This window comes from Euleptes europaea, chromosome 4, assembly GCF_029931775.1.
Source record: "Euleptes europaea isolate rEulEur1 chromosome 4, rEulEur1.hap1, whole genome shotgun sequence".
Classification (NCBI taxonomy): Eukaryota; Metazoa; Chordata; class Lepidosauria; order Squamata; family Sphaerodactylidae; genus Euleptes; species Euleptes europaea.
The window spans coordinates 164,117-189,918 of record NC_079315.1 but is presented as its reverse complement, the minus strand read 5'-3'; the positions used below and the strand labels follow the sequence as shown (position 1 = coordinate 189,918).

Below are 25,802 nucleotides of genomic sequence, written 5' to 3'. Positions count from 1 at the left end.
ACGAGGGTGCTGCCATTTTAAGAAGAGAGAAAACCATGATAGAAGTTGAAGCTCCCATCACAGGTGTGTGTTCCGTATGACCTATGCTGCGTGTTCATGCCGTGAACGCAAGGGGGGAATATTTCAGGAGGCGCTCTTTTGAAACTAAATTGCTGAGATGTTGAGGCCTGGGTGTTTGGGGCATAATGAAATAGAACTGAATCTACTATATTGAGTGTCACCTACAAGCCGAGCAGATAAAAATCTGCAAAATGATTTTGTTTTTAAATCATAAAATCGAATTTTTTATTTAAATAGGATTTTAAAAAATAAAGTGCTTTTTTAATCAAAATGTATCTCAATTTAGTTTTCTATTTAAGATGCATTATAATCCAAAGGTTATTCATCATGAAATTAGTTTTTAATTATGTAGCACGAGGCTGTTTATTCATGCAGTGTTTAAATTTTTTGGTAAATGAATTCCATCAGTCCATTCAAAATGTCTTGCATATTGAGCAGTGCCTTCTCCGATGTGGCCCCATAGCTGTGCCGTTCAGAGGTTTGCCTCCATATGTGGAGGTTCCCTTTAGCCGCCGTGGCTAATAACCCTTGAGGGGCCCTAGCCGGCAAGACTCTTTCCAATCCCCTTTAAAAGCCCTCTGTGCCCGTGGCCGTCCACTATTACTCCCTGGCAGAGAACTGCACAGTCTGATCATCTCTGTGGCATCAAGAAGCACTCGGAGGCCAGAGTGGCCAAGAGGAGGTGGTCTTTAAGTAAGGGTGGCCTTATCTTGTTTGGAATAAAGAAGTTTGATCTGAAATGTTCAGTGCCTAGGCCCAGTTTTGGATTTGGCGGTTTTCTAACAGGAAAAAACAACCACTTTCTCTAATCTGTGTTTGGGCACAGTTCATGGTGCCGGTTGTTACCTTGAAAGCCCTTCACTGCCTGGGACTCCCGTCTCGAGTGGGACTGCCTCTCCCCATGGGATCCTCTGCGGCAGCTGAGGCTTCGTTTTGGGTGGTCCTCTTTGTTTGGGAGGGGGTCTCCTCATCCGCAGCCATGAGCTCTAGAACATAAGAATGGCCCTGCTGGATCAGACCAAGGCCCGTCAAGTCCAGCAGTCTGCTCACACAGTGGCCAACCAGATGCCTCTAGGAAGCCACAAACAAGACAACTGCAGCAGCACCATCCTGCCTGTGTTCCACCGCACCCAAAATAATAGGCATGCTCCTCTGATACTAGAGAGAACAGGTATGCAGCATGACCAGCATCCATTCCAACTAATAGCCATGAATACCCCTTTCCTCCATGAACATGTCCACTCCCCTCTTAAAGTCCTCCAAGCTGGCAGCCATCACCACATCCTGGGGCAGGGAGTTCCACAATTTAACTATGCGTTTTGTGAAAAAATGCTTCCTTTTATCTGTTTTGAATCTCTCACCCTCCAGCTTTAGCAGATGACTCCGTGTTCTGGCATTATGAGAGAGGGAGAAAAACCTCTCCCTGTCCACTCTCTCCAAACCATGCATAATTTTATAGACCTCTATCTTGTCTCTCCTTAGCCGCCTTCTTTCCAAGCTAAACAGCCCTAAGCGTCCTAACCGGTCCCCATAGGACAGTTGCTCTAGTCCCCTAATAATTTTGGTTGCTCTTTTCTGCACCTTCTCAAGCTCTGTAATATCCTTTTTTAGGTGCGGTGACCAGAACTGTACACAATATTCTAAGTGTGGTCTCACCATAGATTTGTACAAGGGCAGTATGATATCAACAGTTTTATTCTCTATTCGTCGTCTAATTATGGCCAGCATGGAATTTGCCTTTTTTACAGCAGCCGCACACTGGGTTGACATCTTCATTGAACTATCCACTACTACCCCAGATCCCTTTCTTGGTCTGTCGCTGCCAGCACAGATCTCATCAGTGTATATGTGAAGTTGGGATTTTTTGTCCCAATATGCATCACTACACTTACATTGAAATTCATTTGCCATTTTAATGCCCATTCTTCCAGTATGTAGAGATCCTTCTGGAGCTCTTCACAGTCCGGTTTTGTTTTAACCACCCTAAATAATTTGGTGTCATCTTCAAACCTGGCTACTTCACTGTTTAACCCCAACTCCAGGTAATTGATGAACAGGTTGAAAAGCACCGGTCCCAACACAGATCCCTGAGGCACCCCACTGCTCACATCCCGCCATTGTGAGAACTGACCGTTGATTCCTACTCTCTGCTTCCTATTTTTCAGCCAGCTCTCAATCCATAAGAGGACTTGTCCTCTTATCCCGTGACTATGGAGTTTGCTTAGCGGTCTTTGGTGGGGGACTTTGTCAAAAGCTTTTTGGAAATCCAAATACACAATATCCACAGGCTCGTTCCTGTCCACATGCTTATTGACGCTTTCAAAAAACTCTTAATAGGTTAGTGAGACAGGACCTCCCTTACAGAAGCCATGTTGGGTTTTGCCCAGCAGACCTTGTCCTTCTATATGCTTGACAATTCTATCTTTAATAAGGCTTTCCACCAATTTACCCGGAACAGATGTTAAGCTAACTGGCCTGTAATTTCCTGGGTCCCCCCTGCAACCTTTTTTATAAATGGGTGTTACATTAGCCATCCTCCAGTCCTCTGGTACAGAGGCTGATCGAAGGGACATATTACATATCTTTGTTAGAAGTTCAGCAATGTCCCATTTGAGTTCTTGAACTCTAGGATGAATACCATCTGGTCCCTGTGACTTGTTAGTTTGCAGTTTGTCCAGACGTTCTAGGACTTCCTGCCTTGTTACCACTGTTTGCCTCAGTTCCTCATTTTCCCCTCTCCCCTCTCCAAAATCTCTGTTCAGGAGAAGGAATCTGCCCTGTATCTTCAACAGTGAAGACAGATGAAAAGAATTCATTTAGTTTTTCAGCAATCGCTTTATCCTCCCTTAGAGTTCCTTTACTCCCATTGTCATCCAATGGTCCAACCGCTTCCCTAGCTGGTTTCCTACTCCTAATATACTTAAAGGACTTCTTATTGTTTGTTTTGATGTGTTTAGCAATATGCCCCTCAAAATCTTTTTTTGCATCTCTAATTATCTGCTTGCATTTCCTTTGTGCAAGTTTGTGTTTGCTCCTGTTTGCCTCGTTTGGGCAAACCTTCCAGTCTCTAATTTCCAGCGGTCCCGCCAGCCCTGTAGAGCTGTCTGCCAGAGGTGGTTGGGAAGCTCCTCCGCTCTCTCCTGCAAAAGGTCCCGAGTGGAGGTGTGCTTTGCAGTGTGCCTCTGGCGGGAGCTTCTCACGATGGGGCAGCCAGTGGGGCTGCAGGAGTGGCGGTTCTGATTGGATGCCCACGCTGATTTTGTGTGTGTTCAGTTCTGCTTTCAACGCCATATGTTTTATATTTTCTAAGTTGCCCTGGGCACCGTGGAAAGGTGGGATATAAATATTTTAAGTAAATAACTGGAAGCATTTTTTGTTTCAGTGTGTGGTGACATTCACGGCCAGTTCTTTGACCTGATGAAATTATTTGAAGTGGGAGGATCACCCGCTAGCACAAGATACCTCTTCCTGGGTGACTATGTGGACAGAGGATATTTCAGCATAGAGGTAACGGAATGGTCGTGTTATCTCAGTACCATCTGCTTTGTGTGTGTTTGTGTGTGTGTGTGTTACATTTTTACCGTTCCTTTGTTTTTGCGGCTCTCTTCGTGCTGTTCTGCCATGGTGACATGAGTATTTCTGCTGGCCCCTGACTTCTGCCCAGCGCCCTGTCCTTTGTCCTCCTCTTTCCTGGTATAGATTTCCTCCAGAATGATCAATCTGCAGGGGAGTTTGTTATCTGGTAGCTGAGGGGGTGGGGGGAAGGGAAGGCCCAGCAGGCAGGATTCACCCCTTCAGCCCAACGTTGCCCGACGCTGGCCCATGAACAGTGGACTCTGATGGATTGCCATCCCCTGAGGCTCTTCCCCGCAGGACCAGTTCTTTTTCTTAGGCAGAGCACGGGAGAAAGCTGCTTTCTGCACCCCGTCCCAGGCCAGAATTCCACGCTGTCAGGGCAGAGTGAGTGGCAAGGCATGTGGGCTTACCGTCTCCTGGACTCCTAGGACCATGGGGCCCATGCAAGCACTGCCAGCAGCCTGCTTCCGCATAGCTCTCAGAATCAGGACACTGGGTTCCTTGTTACCAGGGCAAGGAGTCCAACCCACACCGGACATGTTCCGTTTTTGCACAGCACTGGGCACGAGTCAGTCGCTTTGGGTCTCTGTAGAGGAGAAAGGCAGGGTATCAAGGAAGTAAACAAACAGTGTCGCTTTTCTACACCTGTGCAGTAACTTCACTGTTCATCAACTATGTAAATATCCAGTAAAACAGTGATCTTTGACTCGGTGTCTTTGCTTTTCAACAGTGTGTGCTCTATTTGTGGGTTCTGAAGATTCTATACCCAAACACATTATTTCTCCTGAGAGGTAACCATGAGTGCCGGCACCTGACAGAATATTTTACTTTTAAACAAGAATGTAAGTATTAATAATGGAAGCCTCTGCTTGTTTCCCCACATCGGCAGCTCCAGGCTGCTTCTTTCTCCACATTTCTGCTTTCCCCCGGGAGCGTCAGCAGGGCTTGGTGGAAGTGCAAACTCCCTGGGTTTGGGTGGGGTCGTGTGCTTGCACGTGAAAGCCTGAGCCGAGGGCATGTCGATTGTGTGGACAGAACCTTCCTCCTCCTTGGATCACGGCCCCTTTGCCTTGTCATTGGGCCTGCAGCCGCCATAATTAGTGGTTTGCCCCCCTGTCTTCAGATCCGAATCGGCAGAGCAGTGGCAAGAGTGGCTTGACAGCCAGGCAGCTGTGAATTCTTAGAGCCCAAACCTTCCAGTCACGGCCAAATGCATCCCTCAAGGACTGTGGCCCCAAAGTTGTCATAAACTCAGCAGTGTATTGGGCATGGCTTCCACACAGACTAGTATCTGCCAGAGGCCCATATCTGTTCGCATGCGTTGCCGTGTTCCTCTTACTTTCAAGCACCTGACCTGTGAATTCCCGAGCTGTTTAAAACTCAGCCTCCTGTCCTTTGACATAGTGGTCCCAGCTTTGTTTCATGGTGAAGGCTTAAATCTGGCTATTGTCCTCAGGTTTGTAAGAGAGGTTTACTGGCTGTCCTCCTTTCAGTATGTTGGGAATGAAGGAGATCTGATTGCTGGCGGACAGAAGGAAGTTTATGCTTAAACAACAGAAGGTTAAAAAGAAGGCCTACCACAGAGCCCAACATTTGGCACGATATGTCGCAGCTACCGGTGTGACTTAGAACCCCTGATTAACCGACCTGCTGCCTGTCTTCCCTGCCAGTTCTGTCTTGGTCGATCGGTCTTGATGCCACGGTGGGCTTCTTATCATAATGGGCTTGTAGGTGGGCGGCAGGAAGGCGGGGGCTCAAAGGTGTGCCCTCAGCCTCCGTGCAGGTACACGACAGTTAAATGATGCCTTGTGGTTGAGATTGGTTGAGCAGCTTCAGAGATGAAAACAGGCAAATGGCTCTGCTGGGAAGCAAAGATTTCCAGGGCTGATGCAGAGAAAAGACGTTTACTTTTGATTTTTACCGCAGTTATGCCTCTCAGTCATCTGGTTGTGTGAGGCTAAAAGGCAGGTCGTTGCTTACATGTCCCTTTAAAAGAAAAAAATGCAAGCTACTTGCGTCAAGACTTGCATGGCGGTCTTGGAATTCAAGACTTTACAAAATGTGCACCGTACGGTCTGCTACCTTAATGCCAGAACAGAAGCTGAGTCAGTTGGTCAGAGCTGTTCGCCGCTTACAGACTTCTCCTGCTTGGGGAGATGGAGGGCCAAACCAAACGGGACTCTGGAAGTTCTGTGAATGGTGCTTCTGGCATTTGTTTTTCTTTGAGAACAGGCGGCAGGGACTCAGAATCGGGACCACGTGACGGAGGGTGTGTAGGAAATCTGTTGCTCCTACCTGAGACGAGCAGGGGATTTGCCTGACCATGGGTACTTCTCCAGCAGACAGCAACTCTGGGGGGGAAACAGAGGAAATGTGGGGGGAAGGCTTTACCCTTGCTCCGTGGTCTGGATCCAAATTGGGCCTCTGTTCAAATTAAGTCCTAGTTCCTTTTCCTCTTGGAACGGGGGGACACCTTTTAGAATTATCTCTGTGGGAGAAATGCATAACGGCAAATCTTAGAAACAGGAAAAATACACTGAAATGTACCAGCAAAGTCATAGCAGAAATGTATGAAGGAAATGTGTCTTAGGTGCCATCACTGGAGTTTAAAGTGAGGGTTGAGTGGGATTGTGGGGGTGGGCTAATAATGTATGTGGGTTTATTTGTATGTCTGATTTACAGTTGTACTTGAGTAATATCCTCCTTTTTGCATTTCCTCATATCTCATTGTTGGGATCATATTCACCCAGAAAAACAACAACATTATTAAAGAATCCTTCTTTATTATATGTTTAATTTTTAAATAGTGAGGCTCATTCATCAGTGTGCACCAGGCAAGCTTAAGAATCCATTTTTCCTGTTCCATGTAAGCCTGCCTTTATATACCAATGGATGGCATGTGATCCTTGGGTTTTTGCTCCCCCCACTCCCTCAGGTAAAATAAAGTATTCGGAAAGAGTCTATGATGCTTGCATGGAAGCTTTCGACTGCCTCCCTCTGGCCGCACTTTTAAACCAGCAGTTCCTCTGTGTCCACGGTGGTCTCTCGCCAGAAATCAACACGATAGATGACATCAGGAGGGTGAGTCTGACGGGAGCGGGGAAGATTTCCCATTCTTTTCTGTGGGAGACGTTGGGCTTCATCCTGTGGAGGTGTTTTCCTCCAGAGGAAGTCTCCTTCCCCTGAGTTAAGAGGCTTAAAAGGCAGCTTCCAAAGGAGCAGAACACCTCTGCTGGCAGAAATGGACCCCAGGATCCGACCCATCATGTTTTACCTGGTGATTTGAAAGAGATTTCTTACATGAGTGGAACATATTTGTGTGTGTGTGTGGGGGGGGGATTCTCAAGCTTTACTTGGGTTGATAAATGTCTGAAGGTAGGCAAAGAAGTTCTTTAAAAGCCTAATTTGCGTGTTTCAAGTATTTCTATACAATGTTTTTGCAGTGATACAGAATGTAAATAAGGTGCTAAAAATAATGAGCAGTGTACTACTAGTATTTCTCTTCAGATCGTATGACAGATACAGACATTGTCTAATTCCTCTTTTTAGATTTCATCTGTACTTCAAGTCGGGAACAACCGTAAGGGTAGAGAAGAGGTAGCTTGAATATAAGCCTGATCAAACAGAGCAGTGTTAATATATGATAAATTTGTTTGGGTGGGTGGGCGGGTGCGGCAGGACAAGTTCCAGAGGGTGAGTGTTTTGTGGGGGGGGTGTTTGTGTGCACACCACTGGGTTCTTTCTGGTCATCCTTTGAGCTGTGCCTCTGACATTTTCTGAAATGCTGCTTTGGAGAGTGGGAAGACCCTCTGGAGGCAGCCATGTCGCTGTGTATGGGTGGGGGGAAGGTGCAACTGGGGGAGATGTGTGGGGCCCATTCTGTGAGTAGCTCTTTCTGGCTGGGGCCATTTTTACAATGACCTGACTTGTGGGGAGGGCTTCTCACAGAGCTCTTTTCTTCATGGAGACATCTGTGCTTGGCCCCCACGCTTGCGGTTGGGTTGTTCCAACATCCACCCCGTCACAAGGGAGCTGGAAAGGGTCTCTTAGGCTGGTGGTTTCCCCCAATTAAAATGTTCTGCCATCTGACAGGCATCCTTCAATTTTACTGAGTTTTGGCCAACTTATCTAAACCTCTGTTCTGTATAACCACTACAACATACATAAGTCAGGCCTAAAATGCCAGGCTACCAGAAAGGACTTAGGACCAATTTGCGCCCCTCTCAGGATGCAGATCCTCCTATATACGTTGGGGGGGCAGTCAGACACTTGGACTTTCCACGGGATATAAAAATGTTATCAGATGGCTGAAGGTGTTTACATCAAATTTGTGCAACCTGTTTCTATGGAGGATTGCATAAATTGGGCCTATGACTGGAAGGGAGAAAATGGACATCTCACAAATTATAACCACCTTGGTGTTTTCTTTGAAACAGCTAGATAGATTCAAGGAGCCACCAGCATTTGGACCGATGTGTGACTTACTGTGGTCAGATCCCTCTGAAGACTTTGGAAGCGAAAACTCACAAGAGCATTTCAGTCACAATACAGTCAGGGGCTGCTCCTATTTTTATAGGTAACAATTTATTTAGGATTATGTCGATCACGCGTTACACGGAAGCCTCCAGCCTGACCCACAGTTGTTTTATTTCACAGCTATCCTGCAGTTTGTGAATTTTTGCAGAGTAATAATTTGTTGTCCATTATCAGAGCTCACGAAGCACAAGATGCCGGGTAAGCCTCCTACAAGAGCAATATTCCGTCTTTCAAAATTCAGAATTACCGGTCGCTTTGAGGTGGAGAGTCAACTGTTTTTATTTTTCAGTTATAGAATGTACAGGAAAAGTCACACAACAGGGTTCCCATCGTTAATAACCATTTTTTCGGCACCCAACTACTTGGATGTCTACAATAATAAAGGTAAGAGAAGTTCATAAACTTCCTGCAGTTAAAAAGTGTGGAGGTAGATTAATTGACCCATCAGCATAAAAATCACAGATCGTTGAAGCTGGTTGGTTGAAAATTCGCATGTGCCAGTAGTAGCCCCAGGGGTCCAGGAAGGTTTTGCTGAAGACAGCAAGGGCCAGGTGAGCTTCATGCGTACGGGGCGGGTGTGTGTGTGTCTCACACAGATTAGATGTAGGGTAGGCTCCAGCCAGCTTTTTCACTCAGTCTTGGCCAGTTCTCTATACTATGGCCTCTGCCCCACATGGCATTGGTACATGCAGGTTCCTTGATGATCAGCATAGCCTATTTTTGACGGTCAAGGATGCCTCTGCCTTCCCTTTTTTGTCACTCACAGAAAAGCTGATTGGATAAATCACAGGGAGAATCCAGACCTCCTGAACAAAAGAGAGCAGTCTGCCCCGTTCTGTGTCAATGCATACAAATAAGGCATTCTCTAAATCCATGCCCACACTCCAGATTTTGTGACCCCTAAACTGTGCTCTTTCATCACCGTGATCACACTGACCTGGCTGTGCCGTGTGCAGCGCCAGCTTGGAAGTCTCCCCGCCAGTCTTTTCAGGCAGCAGGGACTTGATACAATTTGGGAAATGATTGTACAGCTGGACCCATCAAGTATAGCCAGCGTGGCTCCTGTGCATAGTTTCCTTTTGGTCTCCTGAATATTACTAAACCAGTGAGAATATTCCCACAGAATATATTTTCTCTGAAAGGCCTGTCAATAGAACACAGTATCTACTGGCACATTCTAGTGTAAATTGACTCCCTCTGGTCAGCCCCCCCTTCATTTTGTGCCCCCCCCCCCACGGACGCAGTTTTTGCCTTTAATACAGCTTAAAACAGAATCGTTTCCATGTTTAAAGAAATAATCATATTGGGAGGATGTTGGTGTGGATGCCCTTGATAACAGGTTGGCATTTGTTGTTGATGGAGATAAAACTCCAGCTGTTCCCTGTTTTACAGCTGCTGTATTAAAATATGAAAATAATGTGATGAATATTCGGCAGTTCAACTGTTCGCCACACCCTTACTGGCTGCCAAATTTCATGGATGTCTTCACGTGGTCATTGCCGTTTGTGGGAGAAAAAGGTATGTTATATCATGGAAGCATAGCTGTTTTGCTGCAGGGTGAGATGTCTGCTGTGGTGTGTATGAAGAAGAAGAGTTGGTTTTTATATGCCTACTTTCTCTACCACTTAAGGGAGACTCAAACCAGCTTACAATTGCCTTCCCTTCCCCTCCCCACAACAGACACCCTGTGAGGTAGGTGAAGCTGAGAGAATGTGACTTACTCAAAGTCACCCAGCTGGCTTCGTGTGTAGGAGTGGGGAAACAAATCCAGTTCACCAGGTTAGCCTCCGCCGCTCATGTGGAGGAGTGGGGAATCCAACCCGATTCTCCAGATCAGACTCCACCACTCCAAACCACCGCTCTTAACCACTACACCAAGTTACTACACCACTACACCAACCACTACACCAAGTTACTTCTGACCTTATGAATGAATGACATCCAAAACATCCTGTCATTAACAGCCTCGCTGAGGTCTTGCGAACTGAGGGCCAGGATTCCTTTATAAAGTCAATCCATGACTTTATTTTATGTTGTTGGGCCTTCCTCCTTTCCTGCTACCTTCCACTTTTCCTAGCATGACTATCTTTTCTGGTGACTCTTGTCTTCTCATCATGTGACCAAAGTAGGACAGCCTCTGTTGGGTCATTTCAGCTTCTGCCTTGACTTGCTCTAGACCTCCCTTATTTACCTGCTCTTGCAGTCCTGTGTGAGAACGCAGCTGTACCATGTCCACTGAGGACAGAAGCCACCTGCCAGCCGTGCGTTAGGGCCTGCCCAGGGCTGGAGAGCTCCTAGTGCTTTGCAGTACTGGCTGGGGAGCAGACCCTTGTTCGGCTGCCGTGTGCTACTGCCGTGAACTTGGCTTGGCAGATCACACACTGGACAAAAGCTCCATTTACATTGCTGGGTGCTGACTTCCTTTCAAATACTTCCTGGAATGTATACCTGCATGCTAGCATGAGTAGCAGTCGTTTCTACATTAAAATGTGTCACGAGAAATAGATAAATGTTTTTGTGTCGCGATTGGCTGCTTGTGACTATAATAATGTTTTGGAGAGCGTGTCAGATATTAAACTGATAAGAACACATACTACTACGTAGTTATGTTTTGGTTTAAAGCACAGCTGATCATTATGGCACACTTTAAAAAACGATTAGGCAAATTGATGGGGGGCTGCCTGGCTGTTCAGTAACCGTTGGCTTTGCAAACTTGCCGCGGGGGGGTGGGGGTGGCCAGGGCTCCGCAGCTGCTGAGTGGAGCAGACTCCTTTGGTGTGGTTTGGAGCCAGACAAGCAACGATCACCCGTGATCTTTGGACACATTTCTTTCACATTCAAACATCACTCTTCCTCTTTATTGGTAGTATATATGGTACTTGTTGAGAATGTTGTTTTTATTGCAGTGTTTAGTAACACAGTCTGATAAATTATTTTAGAAAGGAGGTCAGATACCATAACTGAGCGTCCCGTCATAATATAAGGTTGTTATAGAAAGGAATTCAGGGATGTGGGAAGGAGGGAAAGGGGGAAGAAACATGAAGTGTGACACAATTGTTGTAAAGACGGGTCGTGCCGTGGTCCTCAGAAGTTTAGCTAAGCAATATGCAGATACAAAAGAGCTGGGCTAGTTATGAGATTCAGAGATGTTTCTGATTAAAGAATTCGTCTGTCTTAAACAGGTAGACTGTTTTCTCCCCAGCCTCTCAAGCTGCCTAGTATTCCCCCCCCCCCCGTTTAGAAAACAGTGCCTGGATCCTTCTTCCAGCAATTAGGGCAAAACCGTGATGGGATTCTGCGCAGCGGGACAGCAGTTGTGTACCACCAGCTAATTTTTAAAATGTGTTTCTTGACTTCTTGAAATGCGGAGTTCCAGGTTCAGCCCTATGGACCTTACATGGCAGTGTACCGTCAGCCGTGCAGCCTGTAATAATTGTTTTGTTTTGTTCTTAATTCAGTGACAGAAATGCTGGTGAACGTTCTGAGTATTTGCTCTGACGACGAGTTGATGACGGAGGGAGAAGACCAGTTTGACGGTAGGCCTCCCCCGTTGTTCAGTGGGTTTTCATGCAAGGTCCTGTGGAAAGAGCTAGTTTTATGGGAGATGGTTGCACACTAGTGATGTGTGAGCAAGAAGGATGCCGTATTTTAGTTCCAATGAAAATATTTTAACCAAGAGCAACTGTTTAAAGTGCAGGGTTCTAATGTATTAAGAATTACTGTGGTGGTATTTTCTACATTAAATTCTTCCATGATATACCAGATTACATTGCCTATAGAATTACAAGACATTGAATAGTTAGTAGAAAAGAGCAAGAGTCCAGGAGCGCCTTAAAGACCTAAAATGTATGGCAGGGTAGGAGCTTTCGTGAGTCATAGCTCACTTCCACAGATACCTGTGACTCGTGAAAGCTCATTCCCTGCCAGAAATTGTGTTAGTCTTTAATGTGCTCTACTGCTAGTGACAGACTAACACGGTTACCCATCGTGAATAGTTAGTATTAGCCTGTGTTTCATGTGACTGCTTCATTGTATGTATAATTAATTATTCATTCAGGGAGAGTCTGAGGTGTTTATATTTTTTAAAAGGCCTATAATTGAATTTGCACTCTTCTTTCTGGTTCGGTAACTCCTCCTCCTTTTGACTTTTTGATAGTTTTATTCTAACTTCTTTTTAGCAGTTTTCATTTGTATGACTGTGCTAATGGAATCTGTGTCCTTCCTGCACTTTACATCATCATTTCAAGGAGGTCACTGAGTGTTGGACAAATTTCCCAGATATTTTCAAAGTAAAACACATTCAACAAAATGCAGTTTTATGAGAGTGGTCGTTTCCCATTTTTTCCTCACTTTTCCTTTCCGCATTCATTCTTTTACTGTCTCTGCCAGTATAAAAGACCTTTCTTTTGGTTTGCCTCACTCACCTATTTCTCCATCATTCACTTCCTCTTTTCTGGACTCTCCATCTGAAGAACGACTCATATGTGGCAATAGAAAAGGTACAGACCAGACAGAATCACGTTGTTTTGAAATATGACTTCCTTGATCACACCTCTCAAAAGCACAGAAGGCAGTTCTATGTCGTGCTTCTATAGTCACGTCGCATTTGTTTTATTGCCCGTCTTTCTCAGAGCAGCGAGTACAAACCCATCTGCTCCTGGTATTAGCAGAAGTCATATTTTACAGCATCTGTCTTCTGTGCATGAAGAGTTTTCTCCTCCTTTCCATACCCCCCTCTGTTTTGGGTGGAATTTCAGTTTGCCTACTTCTAATATATATATATATATATATGGTCCTGCACGTACAGGGAAGTTTTCAGTTCTTTTGTCTTGTTTTTTATTTTTATGCTTAAAATAGTGCATGAGATGTGATCTGTATGTCTCGGTTTCTGCGTGTGCTGTAAGTTTTTTCTTCCAGCCAGTATTTATATGATTCTTGTATCTCTGTTGTATCAGTTTCCAATGAATGCGTTTTGCTCCCTTAACACCGCTTGATATAGTGAGCTGTTCTGCAGTCTAACTCATGAATACAGCATTTACACAACAGAAGGGGATGGATTTCAGTAGGGCCCCGCAGAAGTCACTAAGAAAGAGCGCACTGAAGTGCTGCTGCATCAGAATTGGCCCAAGGGACCCATGAGAGCTTTAGGGCTCTGTGTCCCATGAACAGCACCCTGCCCCCCGGCGAAGCACCGTAAACATGGGGCAGGAGTTGAGAGAATGTTTGCAGTTCTGCCTGGCAAGGAAGGGGGAAATAATCTGCTGCTCAAAAGGAAAAAAAACCCACTGGGCATTTCCAAGCGCTTGAGCATACTGAAATAGCACTACCGGCGTAGTATGTTTGCCAGGTGTTGGACAAAAGAATTACCGTAAAAGTTTTGTTGTCCGGCACTCAATCGTCCACAACACTCAGTTAACTGAGCAAGATTCAAGTCCAGCACTTTGGAGGCCACCAAGATTTCCAAGAGGCCCGCTTGTGAGCGTCAGGGCTCCCTTCACCAGATTGGACGGAGGGAGCTGTGGCTCCGGAAAGCTTGAATCCCGGACGCCTGGTTCGCCTCCGAGGTGCTGCTAGACTCGGATCTTGCTCCTCTGCTGCGGACTAATGTGCGTGCTCACCTGAAACGCAGTTAACTGGCGTTGCTCGGGGCGGGGGGGGGGCAGGCTCCTCGCCCTCACCCACATGCCCCCTGCATCTTTGGGTTTGCATGTGCCCCCCCGCCTCTCCAGGCAGCCACCTTGATGCCTCCAGCTGTTGCCGGGCTTCTGACAGCTGGCCTCACCGTGGGGGGGGGGTGTTCTTCCCCTTCCGCCTGCTCTGGCCGGGGCCTGTTTGCCTGCCTGCCTGCCGGGAGGGTTGCTTTGTCCTGCCGGGCGTGGGGGCTCTTCCCATGGGGGCTGTGGGCAGGGGGTGGGAGAGGGCCAACCACTTGGGGATTTGGCCCATTTGAGTAACCGGCAACCCTCATTCCCCATAAGTGCCACATAACAACTCTTTTCCAGTAAAACGGTTAAAATAAAATGTAAGTCATTGCATGGCAGGTTGTCCCTTCAAGACAGAGGAGAGCAGTTCCCCAGAAACGCCTCTGCCTTCCAAATGCGGCACTGAAAACTGTTCTCTGTTTTCCTCACCGGCCTTTCTGGGCTGTCCACTCTTCTGTTCGTGCTGGCGGGCAGGGGCCCCCTGTGTGGTCACCCTCCGCCCCCCTTCGTTGGTCTTCCTTCCCTGTTTCTGCTTTCCCGTGGTCTTGTGGGTGGGGCTCAGCCCCCTGCCCTGGCTGCTGCTCAGCCAGGGGGGTCTCTGTCCCGAGGGAGGCCTGCAAGACGCCACGAGGCTCCTCCGCTAGGCTTTGCTTCACCTCCTCACGGTTTTTCTTAAGGCAAAGCAGCCGTGGTGGGGCTTGTTGCTCTCTGTGCCCCTTCCTAACAACGTTGCATCCCCCTCCCAAGCTGCTTTCCCTCCCGTGTGGGGGGCAGACTGCAGGGATCCTGTGTCTCTCCCCCCCACCATGGGGAGAAAAGCAGCCAGGGAGTTTGGATTTTGAGTCAACAAATGACAGGAAGGGAGAGGGTTCAACAGCTGCTGCTGAGGCTGCGGGGTGGATTAAAGCACGAAACAACGCTTTGAGGGCCAGACTCGGGGCCGCTTTGTGGGGCTGTGCCCGTGAGGCGCCGTGCGCTCGTGCGCTGGGCCATGTGGGGGGAGGCAGCTTCGGGTGAGGCTTTCATGCAGGCTCTGTAGGCTGGTGCTGCCGTGGAGGCCTGAGAGGAAGGGGGCCCCCGCGGTGCCCTCGTCAGCCCCTGCCCCCCAAGTGGGCTCCTGCTTGTCTGACTGCAGTCAGAGATGGCCACGGGGCCGAGAAGGCGGCAGCTCGGCTTTTCCTGCTTCGTTCGGGAGTCCTTTGTGGGTGGGGGCCGCTGGTCCCATAGCCTCTTCTGCTCGAAGTGGAGGGGGGGGCGGGCGACCTCAGCCCAGCGGGCACGGGGAGCAGAGGGGCGCGGTAGAGCTGCCCCGGAGCCCAGCCTGCCTGCGCCACCTGGCTGGCTCTGCCCTCGAGCACCAGGGAGAGGAGGGGCCGGGCCGGGAGAGACTGGCGCGTCGTTGCTTTATTTTTGTTTCGGTGTCATTAAAAAAAATCACCATAAACAGACTCTCATGTTCCAGGGTCAAAAATTGAGGAAGAAAGGTGTTCAGGGACTTGTGTATATTTATAGGGGGGAAAATAACTAAAATTGTTTAACTTCAAAGAATTATAATTTTATCTAGTTGTTTCAGAGTAATAATGGACTACTTTGTTTTTCTAACAAGCTTAAGTATAAAACCTACTGAAAATTACTTTTTCCATTTTGTTTTAATAAAGAATAATGGTTTAAAAATACTTGACCAATATTTGACAGTATTTGACTGGCCGAACAACTACACTTTTAAAAGTTTTTGGACCAGTCAGATTCCAGGTGTTAGGCCTGCCGAGAGCTCGCCATATGTTATGGATCATTTTCTCAGCACCTGCTGCCATCTGTCAGCAATGCTGATTCTGTGACCTTAGGCAGATGATGAGAGGGAGGGCACCTTGGCCATCTTCTGGGCATGGAGTAGGGGGTCACCGGGGGTGTGGGGGGGAGGTAGTTGTGAATTTCCTGCATTGTTCAGGGGGTTGGACTAGATGACCCTGGTGATCCCTTCCAGCTCTATGATTCTATGAATGATTTAGATACCAGAGGTGTGGCTTGTGTCCTGCATCCCTGTCTTTGTCTCTTTGGGGTTGGACTGTCCTTTTATCTTCATTCAGAGGTCTGTAGGGAAAAGCCCTTAAAACACACCCCACCCCTCAGAAGGGCAGAAGTGGTTTTATGGTGTTTAGAACGGTTTGAAAAATCTTGGGGGGGTGCTTTGCTTCTGGGATCATCAGGGATTTAAAGAGGAGGCATCTTTTAAAAAACCAGCCACGAATTTTCAAAGCTGAATTGAATGTTGCATGGTTTACTCGTCTTGTTTTCTGCCTCATGAGCTTGAGATGCTCTTATTCCATTGAAAGTAGGTACAGCGGCAGCAAGGAAAGAAATAATCAGGAACAAAATCCGGGCAATTGGCAAGATGGCCAGAGTCTTCTCTGTTCTCAGGTAATCACCTTTCTCAACTTGCTCTGATCTGTTTACACGAAGAGAAGATCTGTCTCCGTTGTCCTACCGTTCAATGTTTCATTTAGCAGGACAGGTTGCTTACAGAATGTGGAAGTGACCCCTGGACCTTTTCCCGTTGTCTGAATAACCTGAAAAAGAAGTCAGGTGAAAGCAGTACTCAGAATGGATCGCAGGAATCAGAAGGCCCTGAGCGTGAGGCCGGAAGAGAAGAGAAATCTCGGGTCGGATGCAGTGGGCACAGTGGCAGAAGGGGGAGAAAGGAATGAAGGGCGCCTGGAATAGTCCCGTTTTTTAGAATTAGTCCCACCGCATGTCTGTACCCAAAGCTGTTTCTGAAACAGAACAGGGAGCTTCTTAAAATGCACACACGGTGTCAGCAGTGAAGAGGCCGCAGCCTGGCCCGTTCCTTCCAAAGTGCTCCAAGGGACCGAGTTCCGCACAAGCAGGAAGGAGCCCTGTGTGTGTGTTGGGGGGGTCATGGAGTGGACGGCTCACAGCAGTGGAAAAGGCAAACCCCATACTGAGATTGAGACTAAAAAGCAAATATTATAATGCTCCTGTATAGACGGATGGTGTGGTCTCATTTGGGGTACTGTGTGCAGTTCTGGTCATTATAGTTCTGAAAAGACTTTGCAGTGCTGGAAGAAATAACAGAAGAGGGCAACCAAGATGTTTCAGGAGTTGGAGCCCCTTCACTTGGGCTGAGGAGGGCAGGGTATAAATTAAATTAAACTAAACTAATTATAAGGCTGAAGAGTGGGACTTTTCAGTTTAGAAAAAGACTAAGGGGGAATATAATAGAGGTTTATAAAATTATCCACAGGATAGAGAGACTGGACAGAGAGAACTTTTTATCTCTGTCCCAAAATACCAGAACTCTGGGGCGCCCAGTGAAGTTGATGGGCAGCAGATTCAGGACAGATGAAAGGGAAATACTTCTTTACTTGACAAGTGATTGAAATGTGGAATTCACTCCTGGAGGAGGTAGTGATGGCCGCTGGCACGGAGGACTTTGAACAGGGACTAGACAGATTGTGTCAGTGGCTGCTAGCCGCAGTGACTCCATCTTCTCCGCATCTGGGGGGCAGCCAACCTCTGTATCCTGGTGTCAGGAGGCCACATCGGGGAAGGCCTTGGCCTCTGAGCCCTGTTACTGGACCTCCGGGGCAACTGGTTGGTCACTCTGAAATGGGGTTGGCCTAGAGGGTCCACTGGTCCGATCCAACAGGGCACTTTTCATGCTCTGATGTGCCTCATGCCCTTCAGCCCCCCTCCCTCATGTTCTGCTTGATCCCTGCGTGCTGAAGGCAGGCTCAGGGGGCCTGCTGGTCCCTCAGGCATGCTGGGAGGTGGGGCCTGTGGTGACTTCTCAGCACCTCCAAGTGGTTTCAAGGGCAGCAAATGCTGCTCTGGACTCACTGGAAGGAAGGGTGGGTCACAAGAGGGATGGGTGCACCACGTTGGGCGTACACGACTGGCCAGGCGGATGGCCCAGGCAGCCGTTCCAGGGTTTGTGTGTGTGTGTGTGTGGGGGGCTTCAAGAGCCAGCTGGGTTTTCTGAGAGCGACCCTTGGGGTGCTCCTTTAGCCCAGGGGTGGGGTGGGGTTTAGACTAGCAACTTCCAAGTTCTCTGGTATTTCTAGTCCTATTGTTACATAATCTGGATTTTTGCAGTCTGGGCCATGAGCTGCTTTAGGAAAAGCTGCTCCCAGTCGGGGGGTACCAGCTGCCCTCTGATTCAAGAAATCACCTGTCATTGTTTCAGTGGTCCCTGTGGCTGAGGGACTTCAGCCCTTGGGGGCCCAGGTGGCGAGTGAGCACAAGCGCCCGCTGCTCCGTGGGCAACAAGCCTGGCGGGCGTGCCCGGTGGGGGGGGGGAGAGATAGCAGACGCTCCCTTTCCCACAGAATGCTTAGCCCGTTCCCAAGGAGCAGCCATTGGGACTAGAGGTGGTGGCCACTGCCCGTGCTCGCATGTTCGGCCTCCAGATCACGCTTTGGTGGGGTGTTGATGCTTTCCCCCTCCCTCTTTGTCTCCTGTCTTCAGGGAGGAGAGCGAGAGCGTGCTGACCCTGAAGGGTTTGACCCCCACGGGGATGCTGCCCAGCGGCGTGTTGGCTGGAGGACGGCAGACCTTGCAAAGTGGTAATGACGTTACGCGACTTGCTGTGCCCCAGACGGACTGGGGCTCGTCCCGCTCTTTTGTCCGCCCCCCACACAGCACGTGCCGGGAGTTCCTTATGCTTTTCAGTTCCTGTCTTAGTGGCTGATGATGAAAGCATAACGTTGTGTGTTAATCGGACAATGTAAAATCAGTATTTAACCAGGGTATAAAACAAAAAGCAAATTATTTCAGTTGTGCCTGCTGGGTCTTCGTCAGTCTTGGAGGTTTCCCAGGTAGCACTTTTCAGGCGGCACGATTGCCCCTGAGCTGGGTTTGGGTTGGCAGCGGAGGTCAGAAGATGAGGAATCCGTTGTTGCAGCGTCAGACGCGGAGAGTGACGCTCCCCTTCTGTCCGGCAATGGGTTTTCTTGCAGGACGTCACCAGCAAAGGCCAGGTGTTTTTTGGACGAGAGGCTTAGGCTTTCACATTTCAGTTCTGCATTTCTTTGGCAGAAAATGTGCTGTGTTTTGTACCCTGGTGATTGATGCCAAAGTATGTTCCTTCATGTTGTTTGTCAGATGTTCTGTGTGATACTACTGACTTCCCTGGACTGTCCTTGTATATGGTTGTTTCCTTCCTCTGCTGATGTGGGGGCTCTGCTTTCTCAGACCTGTTTGTCTTTCTCTAGGTATCGCTGTATGTCTGTATCAGTGTGTATCAATTAAATCTCTATCTCAGACACTCCTTGTCTTTCTCTTGATGTACGAGCCCGACTGGGGCAGCTTGTTTTTGAGACCGGCTGCCTTCGTTGCTGCCCGCTGCACATTTGGGATGCTCGTGTAATTGGAAAATGCCCAGACATTGGGGTGGTTTTTTGAAGTCAACAAAGGGACTGAATGAAAACATTGTAAATAAGTTGAGATCAAAGGGTGTTCATTGTGCTATTTTTTTGCATAAGAATAAAAGAGAACTATACACAAAACATATCTGTAATCCGGCTCGTTGACTATTCTATAAAAATGGGTACCTCATAGATTGATTAATAGTTGCCAGAAGAATATTGTAAGACTTGGTAAAAAGGCATTCAGAAGACGGAGTTTGTTTGTTTGATTTCCTTTTTTGTGGTGGACTTTCATGCTGCTCTTGAGCTTTACAAAAAACCCTTCTGGCTTTCTGTATGGGCCTCTTGTACTGCCCAGCCTCTGTCAAGTGTGGTGGAGGGCTGTTGTGTAGGAAATATTTAGTTAACCATCATTTTTCCTCAGTCTGCCAAAAATAGCTACCTCTGCCACGCAGTAATTTTTTACAATTATCAGAATTGTTCTTACAAGATATTGAAAGTTTCTGTTCCATTGCCTTTTTAAACTGTTGCATTTTCCTTTCAAACAATCGGTGCCCTCTTTCGGACATATAATGTCTACAAGTTAAGTTTTTATATGTCCTCATATGTGTTTATGCTCCGTGGATGTCTGTGACAGCAAAGGGGTGTCACGTCTGTCCCTTGTGTGTCGTCCATATTCAGTTTGTATATTCACTGCCCAGCTTAACGTGTTGCAGGTTCCCCCCCCCCCCCAATATTGTAAGAGCTGCAGAGGACGGCCTCAGACTCTTAATAAGGAGGCCTTGGGGGTTATTTTAAAACAAGCCAACCCAGTACGTGGATCGGCATGCTGACCAAAACTTTATCTCCAACCTGACTACAGCTTTAGAATTTTGAAATTTATTTCCATAATTTGAAATAGAACATGCTCAAGATTTCTTGAGCAACTAGAGGAGCCTGAAGTGGTGACATTTGACCTGGATGTGCTCTGACAGAGCATGGAGGTTGAGGGTGGGCTTCCCGCTGGTAATATTGCTGGGAGAGGAAACCAGGTGGCAAATTCTCATGGCAAATGAGTTTCTGTTGAAGCACAGAGCAGCAGTGCGTTTATCACTGACGAGAAAGGAACGTTGTGAGAGGGAACGGGGCCCAGAGCCAAGTCATCCTTCCTTCAGGAGACACATCGTTTCCCAGACGCACCTTGCCTAGGTCTAAATGCGACATCAGGATCAATCCCCATGGCTTTTCATGGCGGGAGCGCCGTTGAGCCTTGTGGCTTCTGGGCCGGGCCCACTGCGTCTTCTGGCTGAGGCTGTTGGGAGTCGGCATTCAGCCCCCCGTGGCCGGGGGTTTTCACTTAGGGTTTTTTTTTCCCTTCCAGAAGAATAAGACTCAAATGAAATATTATCGCAAGATATTTTAGTTTTGGTACCTTTTTGCCAAAACAGCCAGTGCTATATATGGGGTTGGCATTATAAACACTGGATTCAGTGCCGTACTTGAGATTGTGCCTAATTTGATGCAGTTTTTTTGCAATCAGTTGGAGTGATTCTGTGCTTAAAATAGATGCATGGTTAATGCTGATTAATAAGGGAACGCTGTGTGCGTCCCGTGCACGCCCTTGCATTGCACAAGAGCCTCCTGGGTGCTTCTGTTGGATCCTCCGGATCTGATCATCTGGCCCACTTCTAGGCAGACGGGGCTTGCATCCTTCCTGAGAAAAAGATTGCTGAACGGGAGCCTTGCAAATCAGCAGTTCCATTTCCAGCCCTCCACTCAGTGTCTTGAAGAAGACAGATGATCTCCCTGCAGGAGGGAAGGGTGCCGGAGCTCTTTGGGAAGTTGCAAAGGAGAGGGGAGAGGAGGGGCTGCAGCACAGAGGGGAAGCCCCTGCTTAGCATGCAGGAAGTCCGGTCCCCAGCAGCGTCTCCAGTGAGAAGCACCAGTCAGTAGGTGGTGGGAAAGGCCTCTGCCTGAGACCCTGGAGAGCTGCTGCCAGTCAGAGTAGACAATACCAACCTTGATGGACCAAGGGTGATTTGGTCTAAGGCCGCTTCAGGTGTTCAGAGACTGTGGGCTCTGTGTTGCTGGCTTCTCATTGGCCCTGGTGAGGATAGGAGGGGCTTCAGATAACGTTGTTGGGGGCCGAAGTCATGCCTTGTATAACCCATCCTGGTTTGGTCCACAACCGAGGGATCTGTGGCTCTCCTCCTGACCGTCGGAAGCCCCGTTTCATCCCCAGGTCAGCCTGTCTTGCAAGCTGTGCCTGAGGTGCTGGGAGGAATCATAAACCGTCTGGGGTCAAGTCAGAAGAAAGCCATGGGACTTGGGTGCAGATGCTCGTTCTCAGAGGTGGTCACTGGATTGAAATGAGACAACTTTGTAAAGAGTATTTTTCCTTGGGTCAGCTTCAGTGCCTGCGGCATCTGGGGGCCCTCTTGGTGCTCCCCTATCATGGAAAAAAAATCGTATACCACACAGAAGAGCAAAGATCTCACTGGGAGCGGGGGAGGGGGAGAATATAGTTATACTGTTCGACAACACATTGACATTGGCAGTCTAAAGCTTTTCAGGTTGGGTTCAGAGCTTTCAAATATTTCCAAAAGCTGTTTTGACTTGAACTGTGGACGATTGCTTATTTAAAGAAGAAACATTTCCCAAGGGAGTGGGGGAACATCTGAGTAATTGAGGAAAGTGCAGAGCGGGATCAGTGCTGGTGCCAAAGAACCCGGCACTCGGTCCCGAGGCCGTTTTCCAGGCGTCACAGAGGGTGAGAGAGCAGAGGGTGTTGGTGGTTTGCACTGAGAAATTAAGTTTGGTTTTTAAAAAAATAATTTCCCAGTGTTGATGACGACCTTCACAGATGTGGTCTGTCGTAGCTCATTGTTCAGTAAAATTTCTTCCCTTGTGCTGGACGTGCTGTGGTCCTTTCATACATCACAAAATGGCCTTAGAGTGTTTAGGGGCTTGGTCTAATTATATTGTTTGAAAATACCCCACCAAACAAATTAATTTGTTGACTGACTTTGTGACGTTCTGCTGTGGTCATCGTTATCGTGCTCAGTCTTAAGTACGCGTCTGCTGGCGCAGTAGTTGCCACGGCCAGGCCACGGTTAGGATGCAGCCAGTTGTCCTGAAACATGCTCCGAGTTGGCTGCGTTCCCTGAGTGAAGAACAGTGTTTGGCCTTTGCAATACCGGGTAGGGGCTCTTGTGCAAAAGAAGCCTAAGCTGCTAAAGAAGTCTACAGAGATCTTGGCATCGGATGGCCAGTCGGAAGAGGGGGCCCCCTTCCCTCCCACTGTTCCAACGTAAAGGTCTTTCCAGTGCTCGGTCCTTTCTGGAAGCTCAAGGGCCCTTCGGGGCAGTCTTGCCGATGATTCCCCACCCACCCAGCACTCCTTTAGGGTTGTTCAGCCTTCTGTGTGACTTCAAAGTTAAACTCTGCATTCCCTCTTTACGAAGAATGCAGAGCAAGTTTTGGGTTGAATCCCGTGGATCTGTCACACTCTCACGAGGTTCTTGCACCTGAGGGAGGTGCCTTGCTTCAGAGAACAAATCGGTGGAATCCAACTCATTTAGGCTGCACACATCGTTTGAGAGAAACAGAAGTGTGAAAAGCACCATTATATCAAAGACCTACTGTATTAGTCAACTTGTTTTCTGGCATTGAAAAGGAACGTTTTAATGCCTGGAACAGCTGAAGGAAAAATACCCCACATCTACTTTGAAAGTCCAGAATCTCTTCCCGGATTTGCATCCCCCTCCCCCCCTCCAAAGGTCTACCAAAAATCCCTGAAGAGCCACCATGTATGAAATGCTGGTGGGATCTCCCTTACAACTCCTTCCCCCAGATTAAATATTCTGGAATATGGTTCCATGATTCCTTCTATATTATAAATGTGTGGAGTTCTGTCTTGCCAGCTTGTGTAGGAAATGGTTAAATTTTGGTATATAATCATCATTGTCTATAAAGAAACGGCTATTCATGATGATAAAAAGAAGAAACTTCTCTTAGTTAAATTAATATTTTATCTCACTAGCAAAACATGGCAACGCTTCACTGAATCTTATTCGGGGGCCCTGTGATGTTGAGAAGACCTCCAGTAAATGTACCAGTGCTGTGTGCCCTTTGGAGTGTTGCTGGGAACTTGTGTTAACTGCGTTTTTGGAAGTTGATAAATGCCAGTATAAAAGACAAGAAGCAAACAAGCAAGAAGTTGTGATTTAAAGGGAACTTAATAAATCGAGGTGTTATAACAACATAACCTCTTCTACCGTGTGACGTTACCCTCTTCCATCTTTTTTCCGTTCGTGTTGCATGCACCCTGCTCCCCTTCTGTGCAGCCACAGCAGAGGCCGTTGAGGCTGGAAAAGGTAGGGTCTTTGCTGCTGACAGGGAGCGGTGGGGTCTGGGAGGGAAAGTCGAAGGCGGGGTGGGGGTGGGGATGGCGTGTTTTAGGCTCAGCTTGCACACCCCAGAGATGAATCAGAGCATTGATTCATTAGATCGGTGTAACATCTCATCTTATTATTTGAGGGATTTTCTTTTCTGAGAGTGGAACCGAGTCGGTGTCGCTTTCCTTGTGGCAACAGCATGCTGTCCGTCTGCACTGTGCTTGGCATGCTTATGATCATGGCTTGGCCCAGCGGGCTCCTTTTCACACAGAGGCACAGGATGAGCACCCAAAGCAGCTGTTCTGGGCCTGCAGCTGCCCCCAAGTTTTAAGAGCCGTTTCCGGTGTCATGCAAGGGAAGCTGATGCTCTGGGAAGGGAACCAACTCCTAGTCGAACCACTGCTGCCCAATCAAGTCTCTCCTTGTGCTTTTCTGAATTGGAGCCTGTACCTCTCCATTACTTACTGTAACACATCTGGGAGTGCAAGATTTATTCATCTTGGACCAGGAACTATTTTGTCATGTGTGACCTTGGTTTGTGTGTAACATGGGCAGAGTGTTCGGGCAGAGTGGCAAGCATGTACAGTGGTCAAAATCCAAAGAGGTGACTAGCCGGGGTTGCGGGGCACGGCATTCCTTGGGGCCGCAGGCTGCCGTGTGAGACCACTGACCTACTTGCGGTTAGGATGCCTCCTTGGGCATTTGAAATGCTTCTCTGGATCTTGGCTGTAATTTGGTCTACTAGTACTGCTCTGGGGTTTAGCCCTATTCTTCCCCTCATAGCATTGCTATAAAAGCCATTCCTCCTTGACTATACAAAATATTCAGCTATCAATACAGTAATCAGATTTATTGTTCTGTATTTTAATCTCCCCCCACCCCGGTCTTACCAGACAGGTGTGTGATTGGCACGCAAACGTCCATATCTGGTCAACCAATGTGCTTCCTACCAGGTATCATTCAAAAGTCCCTCAACTGTAGGGCGATGCATCTGTAAGATTTTCAAAAAGCCTGCCTTCATAGGTTCTTGGACTGAAATGGTTCCCCTTCCACCATAAAGCTGTTGAGCCCGCCTTAAAAGTGGAGGCCGCAGCTGTGATCTCAGAGCAGCTGAGACGGGTGGGGTGGGGGCCCAGGCCAGATGCAGCGTGACAACATAGCAGAGGCAGCCAGGGAGAGAGGGGGGAGAGACGTCAGAGGTCAAGTTTGTAGGGGACCACTGAACAATCCTCCTGGCCTGTTACAGAGAAGGACCACCTGCTTATGTGAGTAATGAAATGGATAGAAGATGTTTTGAGATGCTTTGGCTGGATGGTTTTTGCAGTATAGATTCCAGTGAGGCATACAGTTGCTGTGTTCTGGGAAGAGCTTCTCCTCTGAAAGGGAAATCTGCCCCCCTCCACACACACACACACATTCCTTTGCTGTGCTTTTGGGACTCAGTTCCGTGGCTCAGAATCCACAGGATCTGCTGCAGCTTCTGTGGGCCTTGCGTATGCATGCATGGTTCCTCCCCCAAACTTAAAATTGCCTCTTGCCTGCTCTGTTGGACTCCAGCTGCTCCCCTTGTATTATGGTGACTTCCAGTTGGTGGTTTCCAATTTAACAACCGCTGTGTTTCACATGGATATTTAAACCCACACCTTCCATTTTCCCCACTTTCTAATTTTAAAATCTTTTTTGATTTTCATTAACATTTTATGAATGCCCAGCCAATTGGGCTTCTGATTACTACAGACAGTGATTTATGCAAGGCAGAGAGTTAGAGGAGTTACCCCCCCCCCCAATTCCCAATCATTTTCTGGAGGCTTCCCCAGGGGGAAAAGTGTTCACTGTCTGAGGAAAGCACTGTTAAGGCGTATCAATGTTCACACCAGCTTCAGGGCTGTCACCTCTTTTTTAAAAACTAGTATTAACTGTAAGATGTTATACAGAATGCAGTTAAATTTCCCTCCCATTACTGACGTGTCATATTTGCATTTTGTTCAGCAATACGAGGATTCTCTCCGCAACATAAAATCTGCAGTTTTGAAGAGGCCAAAGGTCTGGACAGGATCAACGAGCGCATGCCGCCCAGGAAAGATGCTCTTCAGCAGGATGGCATTATTTCAGTCAGCACAACTAATGCCAATGGAAACAAGGGGACTGGCAACAATAATGCACAGTGA

General features: G+C 47.8%; 1 protein-coding gene across 4 annotated transcripts; it reads left to right on the top strand.

The window, feature by feature from the left end:
• Nucleotides 1-20: 20 nt before the first annotated feature.
• PPP3CB (protein phosphatase 3 catalytic subunit beta) lies at nucleotides 21-25,802 on the top strand. 4 transcript variants are annotated; one of them, XM_056848195.1, is made up of 13 exons: nucleotides 21-63; nucleotides 3,443-3,567; nucleotides 4,367-4,478; nucleotides 6,572-6,717; nucleotides 8,073-8,212; nucleotides 8,293-8,370; nucleotides 8,462-8,556; nucleotides 9,565-9,690; nucleotides 11,631-11,708; nucleotides 16,211-16,292; nucleotides 18,360-18,457; nucleotides 23,584-23,613; nucleotides 25,624-25,802. In XM_056848195.1, exons 1-13 carry the CDS (start codon nucleotides 36-38, stop codon nucleotides 25,800-25,802), a joined length of 1,317 nt encoding a protein of 438 aa, XP_056704173.1. In that variant the 5' UTR covers nucleotides 21-35. The 4 variants fall into 4 exon arrangements, with proteins under 4 accessions (XP_056704173.1, XP_056704172.1, XP_056704175.1 ...); XM_056848194.1 differs by having other exon boundaries at nucleotides 16,208-16,292; XM_056848197.1 differs by lacking the exon at nucleotides 23,584-23,613.

Excerpts from the sequence above, each read along its gene's own strand:
- PPP3CB (XM_056848194.1), top strand. The coding sequence starts at position 36 with ATGATAGAAGTTGAAGCTCCCATCACAG. Across the intron at positions 8,213-8,292 it reads GGCTGCTCCTATTTTTATAG|CTATCCTGCAGTTTGTGAAT; the intron begins GTAACAATTTAT and ends TTTATTTCACAG. Across the intron at positions 8,557-9,564 it reads GGATGTCTACAATAATAAAG|CTGCTGTATTAAAATATGAA; the intron begins GTAAGAGAAGTT and ends CCTGTTTTACAG.